This window comes from Eutrigla gurnardus (genome assembly GCF_963514095.1).
Source record: "Eutrigla gurnardus genome assembly, chromosome: 12".
Classification (NCBI taxonomy): domain Eukaryota; kingdom Metazoa; phylum Chordata; class Actinopteri; order Perciformes; family Triglidae; genus Eutrigla; species Eutrigla gurnardus.
The window spans coordinates 14641716-14654757 of NC_139926.1; the positions used below are offsets into that span (position 1 = coordinate 14641716).

Here is a 13042-nt window from a genome sequence, read left to right on the forward strand (position 1 = left end):
GCTGCGCTCCAGAAAGTGTTTATTTGCGCCTTATATCTCTAATCAAAAACGAAAACACGGGGAAGGGCGTGAAAGTTTACCTGAGGACACGAGGTTTCCTGTGGCCCAGGACCGATCAGTTCCTCTTTTACGCACAGCCTTACGCACCATTACGCACAACCTTCGGCCCTATGATCAGCGTTTTCAGCGCTTTAGAATGTTTAGATGTAAAAAGAGGAATTATGTTGGACCCATTTCAACCCCTATAATATTATGCGATAAATAGCACAAAGATTGAGAGAGTTTTGTCAAATGTGAAGTCTTACTCAGTGCGGTAAACATCAGTCTCTGCCATGTAATTTATGTTTCAATGAATGGAAAGAAGATACTGGAAATAAGGCGAGGAGGGTTTCCCAGAAAAGAGGTCCCAGTCGTCAGTATGCCCTGAGCTCTATAACTATAATATCAGTGTAAATATGACATGTATTGTAGCCTTGGTGAGTGAACTCTGTTCATTCACCCAGTTTGAAGACTTTATCTACCTTCATCATTGAAGCCAGATTTGGAGTCATGCCTCATTTTGACAGCTTGCATCATACAGTTTCGAAAGGTATAACATTATATCAATATAGGCTATTATTTAATTATATTATTATTATTATTATTAAATAATAACTATTATTACTATTATTATTTTTGTGTGACTTTGCCCTATTGTGATACAACATTACAATTACATTTAGGGCATTTAGCATTTTGTCCAAAGCGACTTACAATTAGTAATTTGTCGAAAGAAAGAAAGAAAGAATTGTTGGTCAATATGAATGAAGTGTGTATACAATGACACATCATATCTGCATTTAATGTACTGGTGTTGCCATAGGAACACAGGTGGTTGAATATATTACTCAGTATGAGCATCTTCTATCTTTAGAGAAGTGATGAAACAAACACATTTTGAATAAAATGTATTAGTGCCAAGCCGTGTGGAAAACATGAGAAGAAATGTAAGAAAAGAACCAGGCTGTAGGTGGACAGGTGTGTGTGAGCTCTAATAGTCAGCCACTGTTTATTTCAGTCACTGTGTGAAGCACCTGTGTTCAGTTTGGTTGTGTGCATGGAGGGATGAGTCACCACCACTCCCAGGACGGATGTGACGTAGAAGTGCAGGGCGATGGAGATGTATTGGAGCTTTCAGCTGCTGATGTCAGTAACCCAGACAAGGCAAAGAGTGCAAATTCTGTCTCCTTAATTCTTGTCTATATCCGTCTCCTGGTGCCAGCGGTGCAGCCAACCCCCCCCCCCCAACATGACAGAGCCTGGTGATGAAGGAACTGCATAAATTCCTCCACCCTGCACCCCCCCCCCCCCCCCCCCCCCCCCTCCCTTCACACTGACCCCATCTCTGCGAGGGCAAGCCAGAGAAAGCCTCGGTCCCTCAGCTGTCATCAGGGCTCACCCCCGGCACCCCACTGCACCTTCTGACTTCCCGTCGCTCCCTCTCCCTATAGAGGCTCTGCCTCGGTCTTTGCACCTGTGCTCCTCTCCATTCTGAGCACCACTATAGAGTCTTAATAGATTGAGCAGCACAGGAGCGTTTGGCTTAGATGTGATACCAAGAAAACAAAAACAGGAAGTTTATTTTACAATCAAGCGTAACAAGTTTTATTGTGCGACTTCTACTGTATGTATGAGTTGCTTGTTAAATCAGGAGCAATGTTCTAGAAATATTAACACACTGAACCTTCATTGTAACTTCAGAGCCATTTCCCATGACAAATAACAAAAAGCCCTTCTCAGCGGGCAAATAAGTTCACATTTGCTCCAGCAACCTCACTAAACAGGTTTCTAAATATGTTTTGGTGTACTGTTACTGGGTCATTCTAAGTATCCCATTAGTGATGATAAACAGTCTTCTCCTTCAGGATAGACATGTAACCATTTACTTATTCATCATCAAGAGTCCTGTTCCTTTGGGGAAGCCATACTGGAGATGTGAGGTCAGACCTTTTAAAGGGTGGAAGGGGCCTTCGTCTGAACAGTAAAGGCCACAAACAGCGACACATGCCTTGTGAAGATCCATTTCAACAACCACCCTTTGTGACTACCATTGCCATCCATGATGGGCAGAGTGAGGAAAGAGGAAGAGGATATTCAATTCAAAGGGCCAGGGGTCAGAGGTTATGGGACTTCTGGTGTCATTTAGTGAAGCCTTTGTTTTTACGCTTGAGGCCCTCCGAAAAAAAAAGCGAAAAACACTTTTGACTGATTGGAGTTTTTTTTATGCAGACACTTCTCAGTAGCATTACGTTAAATGCTACATCTCTAGCCTAAGCATTTCAAAGCTAACATTCATCATCCAGTGGTCTGTCTACACGTTTATGGGAATACAGCAAGCTCCAGATTTGACACTCTTACACTCACTGCATCTGCTAGTAGTGAGTTGCATCTATGTGCAAGGCAATCACCTGTAAAGGAAACATGACTTCTTCATAACGATGTTATGCAAGTGTCTGTCGTCTTCTAAGCTCAAACAATACAAGTCTATAAATATCCTAGTTAGGACCTATGAATGACAGCTGTCAGAGTTATTGATATTTAGTTGAACTTTGCTCCTCTTTTAGAGGTCGGGTCAGCTGGTCAACACATGCTCTACACGTGGTTCTTCAGCCCTTTTCTAATTCAACCAGTCATGATTATTTTTTTTTCCTTTAGAGAGGAGCCAAAAAAAGTGTTTGTAAAAATTATGGTAGAAAAAGTCATTTGTTATGCACTCACGACATAATGACGCCCATATTGCCTTCCGTGCACAACGGTTTGAAGTCGGTTTATCTCCCCACATGACTGTGTTTCAAACATTATGGTGCATATTATGTTGAGCCTGACAGGAATAAGATGGGACGAAACATCAGTGATCACTACGGGGAAATTGGGATGTTTAAGCATCAGTAAACGGTAACAGGAAGCGACGACCCACAGTGGAGAACAAAATAGAACAGCACAAATGGGGCGCATTTAAAGAAAATACGATTCTTAGCCGTCTACTTCATTTTATTCAAATCAGTTTCACCTGATTTGCATGAACATTCTGGAGAAAAAATTGCAGCTATAAGCGGGGGATGCTGCAGGCTTAGATCTCACATGCAGGGATGAAAAATATGTTAATCGAATGAAACAGAGGATGTGGTAAACTAGGCTGATTTTCATCATCTTCTTGGAATGTGTCAGTTTAGAGTGAAGAATTGATAGATGGCTTTTGGGGGATATTCTTTTGCAAACTAGTCTGTTTGGATCTATCTTTTCCATGTCACCTCCTCGCCCCCTAGCTTTGTCCTTTGGTGGTGTTGGTAGGGGGTTTGCTTTAGGACAGGCGCTATAACTGTCTCCTCTCAGGAATGACGGTATGATCTGAAGCACTTATGACTGCTTGCTGCAATGCATTCATGGTGATCTTTCGAATCAACCCCCTCAGCTTACAGAATTGCCATGAGGACCGTGAGCAGTACAAGCAAGTTTCTGTGAAAGAGAAAGGATTGATTTTGAGACACAGGGCTGACCCAACCTCGGGGACCTCCTATGTTAAGTACGATTCATGAAATGGTGTGAGGGTCCAAACATGGTCACTGGAATTTCGCTTCCATGATGAGTCGGAGCGTCGGGAGAGTTGCTGTCGGGAAGGAAATGACAGAAGCACCGATGGACTTCCTTTGCCACAAGAAATGCAGCAGAGGTCACCCAGTCACTCATCTGTGATAACTAGAGAGTAGGCTTTGGACCCTGCTTCTGTCCAGCACCACCCCTCACCGCCCACCCCCTTTTCAAACCCCGAGCGCTTCCTTCCCCTGCCCTCCAACCATACCAAAAGGAATGAGGCTGTAACTGAGCCCCGGGGCACAGATGGAGCCTATTTATAGTCTCCACAGAGAGGTGTGAAGTTTCTTGGGATTTCTAAGAGCGGGGGCCATGGCTCCTTAAGGGGGCTGATGCCTGCGCTCTTTCCCTCTCTCGCTCTCTCATAAGCCCTCCACTGGCCACACAGGAATTAGATGGGGCCAGGCTAAACAAAGGTACTCACTGCCCTTTTTTTATTGGGGACACTACCTCACGACAGAGGAAGGGAATCCAATGCCAGCCTAAATGAACATGTCTCCTCCTCTCGTTCCCCAGCTGATGTCTTCCTTTTACAACTCTGGAGGCTGGAGTTGCCATCATCCAAAACAAGAGTGGTGACGCTGTGTGTGGCTCCTCTTCTCACTTGAAAGTACATACTGTGACGCGGTATCAGGATGGCAGCAAAGTACAATTCTAAAGATGGTGATAATAGTATGCATGTTAACCCTGTTACACAAACAAAGCACTTTCTCATAGTTACAGACCCTTTTGGTGGTTCATTTCATTAATATAAAGGGAAATTGAATGGAATAACAAAATGTTATGTTTAAATGCAATTGAGAATTATTTATTTATTATTATTATTATTATTATTATTATTAGGATATTCATGATCTAGAACTGGGCTTACTTCTGGACCAAGGATATGGCCATACATCATGGGATAATACTTCTACTACTTCTACTAGTACTGCTTCTATGTCTCTATAAAGCCAGCAAAGATGCGCTATTACAGAACAAATTCAGGTTCGACCAACTCTGAAAGTGGAGCAGTTCACTCCAGGTCGAAAAATTGTGGACTGACTGTGTGATAAAAAATTGTTTTGACAATAACTACTATTGATTTATAACAAGTACCAAATAATTAAAGGCCAAAATGCACTTCCCATCCACTGCTACGTTATGAACCATCCAGACTTCTCAAGTCATATGAGTCCAAACTATTTATGGAGAAGCAGTTCCAGAAAACTTGGAAGTCATCTCCAACTCAAATCGAGGCTGAAACCTTTACTGGTTACCATCACCTTTTATTGCGGGGCTATTCATTCATATTTTGTACTGCACCGAAAACGGTATTCACCTGCTGAACCTGTTTATGAATGATGTCTAGCCCCTTTGAATGACTTTTAAAGATGAAACACAGATGAACTTGGCTCGTCTTGACTCAGAACGATATATAAAGTGCCAATCTTTTCAAACCTGTTTGTCATTCTAATCCTGCACTGAACAAACATCATCCGAGATCCTTGAAACAACGATCCATTATTTCATTATTTCTGTCATCTCAGGGCCGAGACTGTGCTTGGAAACCTGGCACAGAGAAAGGCGAGGGAGACTGCCTGTCTATTCACGTCCTCTCTTAAGCTCAGCCACCATCTGAAACTCGCTCTTCAAACCGCAGACAATGTGGGGTCAGTCTGCCGAGGACAGACACTGGAGCTCATTAGTCCACATCCTGGCCAATCAGTGGAGGAATTTAGAGGGCAGCTAATCACAGCCCTGCCCATAATAAAGGGCCATATAGTACATTGCACAGTCTCCCAATCATCACTGAGCAATTTTTCCCTGTATTTGATTTATTATTGACAGTTAGTAGCCAGTGCTGCTTATTAAGGGCATCACTGTTTGAAGCTAGAAATAGAAAATCATTAATAAAATATGCTTATTTAAGTTTGTGTGCAGAGTTTACAATAGTGTAGGTAGAACGCCTGGGAATATATATAGTGTTACAGTATTAGGTGAATTATGAAGTTTTGGACAAACATCCCTCATCAGAGCCCAATAATGATTCAGTTGCTTGACTGGTTTAGCATTAACCATTTGTGTCACTTAACCTATAGCCTTCTTTTAAATATTGTCTGTTGGACCAGCACTCATCAGGTCTTCAGTAGCAGGAAGAGTAATGGTACTTAGGGGAGAATAAATACCAGTGTAAATACAGAGCTAGCCTTTACTTTAATGCAGCACTTCCATGACATAATGACACAAATGTGGACATCAATGCAGGTGTCATGTTAACTGTAAAGCTGTTAAAGCTTCTGCTACGCTGGCAGCTAAATGATACTAGAGGCCTCTCAGTTGTTACTATAACTCATATATATGGAGCTGCACTGTCACCTATATGCATCAAGCGTGCCACTGCAATACTGTTAACTGACTCAAAGTGCCTCTGTACCTTGTTAGCAAACGTTACCACTGGATGTCACCAGTGCTCCACAGATCTACCGAACAGGAGCGCAGACTGAATTTAGACAAAGGGAAGGTGATCTGTAGTTAACAAGGGAATGTAGGCAAATGCGGAGGACCTACACAAAACAGAAATTAATTACGTAAGTAGATAAATAACTTAAATGTAAGTGAATTCGGTGACATGCTGTACCTCCTCACATTTGAATGCTGAATGATTTGCAATCCCTAATAGCTTTATATATATATATATATATATATACGGTATATATATATAGGCCTATATATTACAGTCTATTTTATCAAGTCCAATTTCTGGAGTGTGGAGGTATTTCCTGATCCACACAAGTCCTATTACTCACACCCACTTTGTTCAGACTGCTGAACCCAGCAGAGTGGCAGTCAGGCAGCCTTCTCCACAGAGGACCAGTGTTGCAGTGATCAGCAAATACACACACGGCTCTAATCCCACCACCATGCAGCCTGACCATGGTCAGTTTGCCTTTTCTTTTGCAGGCAACTGGCCTCAAAGGGGGGAAAAAAAGGGGGGGGGGGTAAAGAGTTTGTTGCACTGAAAGCACTACACACAAGTTTACTGCAAGCAGGTGCATTCATTCTCATTGGACATGCACTTTCTTTTAGTTTCTTGTCAATGTCCTAAAAAGGTAGGTTGTAATCAACATTTCCTCATGTGTGGACAGCACTTTTTCTACAGGCATCAGTGTTGAATCAGAATAAAAGAGAGCAGTTGAAGAATGAAAGAGAATTTCAGCATTTTCTTCAGAAAGACTAGGCCCTATATGAAGTTTCAAAATGAACCTAAATACAAATAAAATACAACGTCTGTGGAGAACTAATATAAAGACATCAGGACTATGGGTGAGGGTTATATAAGGTTAAAACATTGGCACCACGGAAATAATTAAACCTCTTTGGCCTGCAGAACTCTTCATTGTTCTCACTTTGCACCATGTGTGTTTTGTAATTTAAACAGATCTGTGAATCCCGTTCATCCCTCGTTTGACAGAGTAGGCGTTTTTCCCCCCGGAGACCAATCACAACGCGGTGCGCTTCACGCGCGGAGGAAAACAACGCCAGCACGGCCAATCTCGCTCAGCCTCCGAAGCCACCAGTTGAACCGCCTGTATTGACACGCGGAGCAGCTCGAAACTCATTCAATCAACTGTCTTCCGAATTGACACGTAGCCTAAATGTACAGTTTGTAAGACACGGCAAACATTTACTGCTTGTAACATCGAGACGTTTCTCATTCACGGCTAGGCTAACATGACGCGAATCTTGTTAGCTAACAGCGTAGTTAAATCTCTGAGGCTGGGATGTTTGGTTGGCAGAAGACTGGGGAACGCGTCGGCTTGGCCGAGGCTTCAAACTACCAAACTTTTTAGCGTGAAGGTAAGAAAACGACGTGTGAGTGAAAGCCGCAGCTGCCAGCTTGTGAATACACCAAACGAACTCTTTCAAGACTTCCGCTCCGGCGCTAACGCCGCAGTGTGCCACATCTCTGGAATTCCGCAGAAAAACCCATGAAATCTGCGATACTTTACTTTTACACAGATGTGTGAATTTATAGTTGCTGCAACCTTATTTTCAAGAGCAGCAAGAGCTACTCCTATATTCGGCATAGAGACAGCACAACAAAAACTACGTATTTTAACTTAATTAACATTGTGTGAGGTTAAAACGCTGTTTAATTAGAAACATGGTGGCGGCGGGGAGCAGCGAGAGGCAATTGAAAAGGTTGGAACAGTATTTAAGTAAGTTATGTTCGGCAGGTTGTCATTGTGCCGAATTGACAGGGGCTACATGTGGTTCAATAATTCAATGTCATCCAACTATGTCTGACGTATGTGCCTGCGCAATTAAGGAAGAACGCAATATATTGCCTAATTTTGAATGCAGTTTGGGCCTCGTGGAAGACACGCAAAACGTCACTGCGTTTCACCACACAAAACGTAACATTGTGAACTTTCTAGACTGCTATGTTCAGCATGCAGCTGATGGAATTCATGTGTTATTAGAGTTGAAATGTGTGCGACTTCCGCCTTTCTGCTAACTGAGCTTCAACATAATGCAACTGTACGTATTAATAGGCTATGTATGAATCTGTGATGCATTTGAGGACAATTTGGTAGTAATTAATTGGTTCCGGTTCTTGTGATGCCACTGGCTGGACGTTTCACACTGAGAGAGAGAGAGAGAGGGGGGGAGAGGGGGTGATTATCTGCCTTAGCATTCAAAGCACAATTCACATTGTCCTGCAGTTTCAGGATGAAGTCCTAGAGTCTCACAGGGTTGCCATCACTTCTAAAGTCAAAAGTCTAAAACACACATCTTTTTCAAACTTTTGACTTTGGTCTCTTCTAAACTTGCTTCAAATAAGGGGGAATGTATTCTTTTTGGGGGAGATTTATCCTGTCATCTGCCTGCTCTCTTTTAACTCTGAGGCCCAGACGGCCCACCTGGTCTTGGAGGATGGTACCAGGATGAAAGGATTTTCCTTCGGGCATGATGCCTCTGTAGCTGGGGAACTTGTCTTCAATACTGGCCTGGTTGGGTAAGAAGGAAGAGTCAAACTACATTAGATTTAAGACAAAAGTGTGCGCTTGAACAAGTCTGGTGCCAAATACTAAAATGTCGACCTTGGTTTGAGCTTGACAACCATGTCACAATGACCTGCTGTTTCCCTGATGTAGGTATCCTGAGGCCCTGACTGACCCCAGCTACAGAGGTCAGATCCTGACCCTAACCTACCCTATTGTGGGAAACTACGGGGTCCCCAACAGCGAGGAGCTGGACGAGCTGGGCCTCAGGAAACATATGGAGTCAGAGCGCATCCAGGTATGAAACTCAGCATTGGGGATACCTGTGCCCACCCTCGCCCCCTTAGAGAGCACATTGGATTTTACCCCAAAAGTCATCTAGCTCATGTTGCATAAATGCAATCGATTATGGAAATTACGGCATAATGTAGGCAAGGCAACTTTATTTGTATAGCACCTTTCATATACAAGGCAGACTCAAAGTGCTTCACATCATATAAATAAATATGAAATAAATCATAATAAATAAAGTGAAAAAATAGAAGAATTAAGGGGAAAATAAAGGCAAATGTAAGTAAGCTGTTTTATTTATTATTGTGGTTAAACATGTTACAAAAAAGCAATTAATTCACTATTGTCAACGATAATATATTCATCCTATAATAACTATAAAGGCTATTAAGTCAGCATATGCTATGTAAGTTGCCGTTTGATTTTCACAGTCTGTTATTTGGAATGACGTGAATGTGCCTTGGTACTGAAAGTATTACAATTTTAATTAAATTTAAGACAACATGGACAGTAAAGGTAATGTGTTAGTGGTATTGACCAGAGCAGGTTTCTCTGAGTTTTCTTTTTCTTCCATCCTCGGGGTATTCTAGCATTTTCTGAAGGCCACACGCATGTTAAGATTTTGTGGCAGCTCTAGACACCAAACACATGCGGGGGAAGAGCTTAGTTTTGAACCTATGCAGTAAATGTAATGAGGGACATGGTGCCCCTTTTAGTTTACTTTTTCAAGGTTGGTGTTGTGCTTTGATGTTTTTAGGTATCTGGTCTTCTTGTTCAAGACTACAGTCATGAATTCAGCCACTGGAACTCTGTCAAGTCTTTGGGACAATGGCTACATGAAGAGAAGGTTTGGATCCAAATGACCAATTCTCAGAGTGGAGAGTAGGACTCTGCTGGTGGTGAATTTACAAATGTGACTTTCCTTCTTTAAAGGTTCCTGCGCTGTTTGGCATAGACACCAGAATGCTAACCAAGATAATCAGAGACAAGGTACTGGAAACTCAAACGAATGAACTGCTACATATTTTACAAATAGATTGGTTTTGATAACTCACTGTCATTTTTCTTGCGACATAAAAACTTAGGGCACAGCTTTGGGAAAGATTGAATTCGATGGGCAGCCTGTTGAGATATCTGACCCCAACCAGAAAAACATGGTAGAAGAGGTCTCAACCAAGGTAACAGCTGCTTACTATTATATTAACACACCAAAACAGGTGTTCTTCCCAAATGGTGTAAACCTCTCTTGTCTGTGTCCCTCCACCCCCTAGGAAACCAAGGTTTTTGGAAAAGGAAACCCAATAAAAGTGGTGGCTGTTGATTGTGGTATTAAACATAACATCATCCGCCTACTGGTGAAGGTGAGAAAAACGAATTAACACCCTTATGGATTGTGCATCACCATTAGTTTACACACTTAGAAATTATGTTATTATGATGTAGCCCAAAATGACCTCTGCACAAATCTAGAACACCTGGACCTGGAGAATATTAGATGATAATGTTATTTCTTAAGAGCCAAAAGAAAACATACAAAACAATCCTGTGGTAATTGTATATGTCATCCAGCTGTATGAGATAGTGGGCTTCTCTTTATTTGAGGCTCCATTTAATGGCTTGTTGTTATTTATTGTGTTGATATTAGCTTGTAATTGGTTTTAAAAGTCAGTTACGAAAAGCAGCCTGCAGACTTCTAATGCACTAGTATGTTTTGTCTGTTGCCTCTCTTATTTGCCTTTTTATTGGTCTGTTGATGTGTATCTAGTTGTGTGAACATTCTCATGTGTCAAATAATTGGTAACATTAACAGTAGGTAAATATCATTACCTGTGATGTTTTTTATTCACAGTCATGGTAATATAGCCTTTTTTCTGGAGGCTCAAGATAGTTTGTAGGACAAAATGAGCCAATTTTCTTCCTCTAATTGATTCACAAACATAGATTGCATTATTGAAGTCTTTTGACTTTGTGCAAACATTTTGGTGATTGTATGGATATTTTGGCTAGACTTCTTTAACGGTCAGAGCACTCATAAAGACATGGGTTTATGCAGTGTCACTCAATAACAACACATTAACAGCTATGTTTACAGCCAGAAGGATGGATTGTACCCTGATGTCAAATTTGTATACAACTATTAAGGTCTTTTAGGTGACTTCACATTAACATGAGCATTCAGCAACACAATAAGAATCTCTGTGTGTTCTATACATCTCTATGTGCAGAGGGGCGCCGAGGTCCACCTGGTACCCTGGGATCAGGACCTGCAGAGTCTAGAATATGACGGCTTATTCATCTCCAACGGACCAGGAGATCCGTTTCTGGCCAAGACACTCATCCACAATGTCCGCAAGGTAGAACATGATGCTGTATAAATGTTTGGATTGGGCAACATTTGAGGTTGAAACACAAAGAGTTTTATTATACTATGAGTATTATTAAGGAGTACCGTTTTTATGACATGGATTGTGTTTATAAAATGATCTACAGTGTACCTTAATAAATGTGTTTTGTATGTTTTGTCATGTGAAGGTGCTGGAGAGTGATCGTCCCCAGCCAGTATTTGGGATCTGTATGGGCAACCAGATCACTGCTCTGGCTGCAGGAGCTCAGTCATATAAGTTACCTATGGGCAACAGGTGAACGCTTTAATATCTAAGCTAAGATTAGAATTATATATATATAGTTATACCATCCATCCATCCATTGTCTACCGCTTTATCCTGTATTCATTCATATTCAATTCTAATCATCTGTCATGTTGGTAAAATATGTGGGTTGAAGGCAGCTGCATATTGTGAACATGACAGAGCACGTTGTCATTTCTAATAATGACAAGCAATATTTATGTGCTAAAAGCTCTATGAGCGGTTAGAGGTAGGAGTAGATTTTGTACATTTCCCTCTGCAACGCGATTACACACAAATTTGTTTTGCTCACGTTTCATGAATGATACCCATTGTGTTTATCCTTGACATCTCACGAATGTGTTGAGTGCATTGAGTGTTTGATGAGTGCATTCCTCATTACACATCTGCAAAGATGAAGCGTTGCTTACAACTATGTTTACTAGCTTGTATTCCTCTTCCATTCTCGTGTGGGTGAATTGTTGTGTTACCAGTTGATCAGTGGAATAGTTTGACACCCGCGTGCGTCCACATGCACATGCATATGATAATGGAAAATAAAACACTGTGTTTTCTGCATGTCTGGGGTTCTCCAGAGGCCAGAACCAGCCAGTGCTGAATGTGATGACGGGCCAGGCCTTCATTACGGCACAGAACCATGGCTACGGCATAGACAGTGCGTCCCTGCCCCCAGGGTGGAGCCCGCTTTTCATCAACGCCAACGATGGCACCAATGAGGTTGATATCACTCTGTGAATGAGTGGCATTTTGATATTTTTCTTTCTACGGGGTTTTGTATTAAAAAAAAAAACTCACCATCAGTCACTTACAAACAAAATGTATTCAAGCAAATAATATAATATATATATATTCCTATGGTAGACTACAAAGTCTACAGACCTTAGCTCACAAAATAACAACATTTTACAGAATTAGTCTGTTTCAGAAATGCCAACAAATTAAATGCAAAATACTGTTTGCTTGATTTTTGTTTTCCAGGGCATCATGCACAATACTAAGCCTGTTTTCACAGCCCAGTTCCACCCAGAGGCTAAAGGCGGTCCCACCGACACAGAGGTAATTAAAGTCTGTAAAAGTGCTGCATAAAGTACCTGAATGCTTTATTTGAGGATGCTACTCAAGTAAAAGTTGAAATCTTCCATTGAAACAGGATGCGTGTAAATGTCCAAAGCAGCAAAGAGGTGGCTGAGGGAAAGCCATTTGTTTCTATTTGTATTGTATGGTATATAAATAAAACATAGTGGTAACATTTTTTTATAAACAGTTACTATATCACTGGTAATGAAAAGTGCAATCGTCTGTGTTGCCTGATGTTTGACTGCACCAGAGCCACAGGTGCCCGTCCCTCTCCCTACAATAAAGCGTTGATGATTCTGTGCTACAGTTCTTGTCTACCACATGACAGGCAGGGACTGTAGTTCAAGTCCTGGTCAAAGTATCTTGTAACCTCTGTCATATTAAGGCAGAATAATAAGACCTGTCCTC

The 13042-nt window shown here is 41.6% G+C and overlaps 1 protein-coding gene across 1 annotated transcript in view; it reads left to right on the forward strand.

Annotated features, from left to right (window-relative positions):
• Nucleotides 1-7269: 7269 nt before the first annotated feature.
• cps1 (carbamoyl-phosphate synthase 1, mitochondrial) overlaps nucleotides 7270-13042 on the forward strand; it is a 43570-nt gene continuing 37797 nt past the window's right edge. Inside the window, exons 1-11 of the mRNA XM_084023778.1 lie at nucleotides 7270-7470; nucleotides 8523-8632; nucleotides 8772-8916; nucleotides 9667-9756; nucleotides 9843-9899; nucleotides 9995-10087; nucleotides 10181-10270; nucleotides 11135-11263; nucleotides 11442-11548; nucleotides 12133-12274; nucleotides 12536-12613. Of these exons, the coding sequence (XP_083879904.1) occupies nucleotides 7345-7470; nucleotides 8523-8632; nucleotides 8772-8916; nucleotides 9667-9756; nucleotides 9843-9899; nucleotides 9995-10087; nucleotides 10181-10270; nucleotides 11135-11263; nucleotides 11442-11548; nucleotides 12133-12274; nucleotides 12536-12613 (1167 nt within the window). The 5' untranslated portion in view covers nucleotides 7270-7344. The remainder of the gene's footprint in view (nucleotides 7471-8522; nucleotides 8633-8771; nucleotides 8917-9666; nucleotides 9757-9842; nucleotides 9900-9994; nucleotides 10088-10180; nucleotides 10271-11134; nucleotides 11264-11441; nucleotides 11549-12132; nucleotides 12275-12535; nucleotides 12614-13042) is intronic.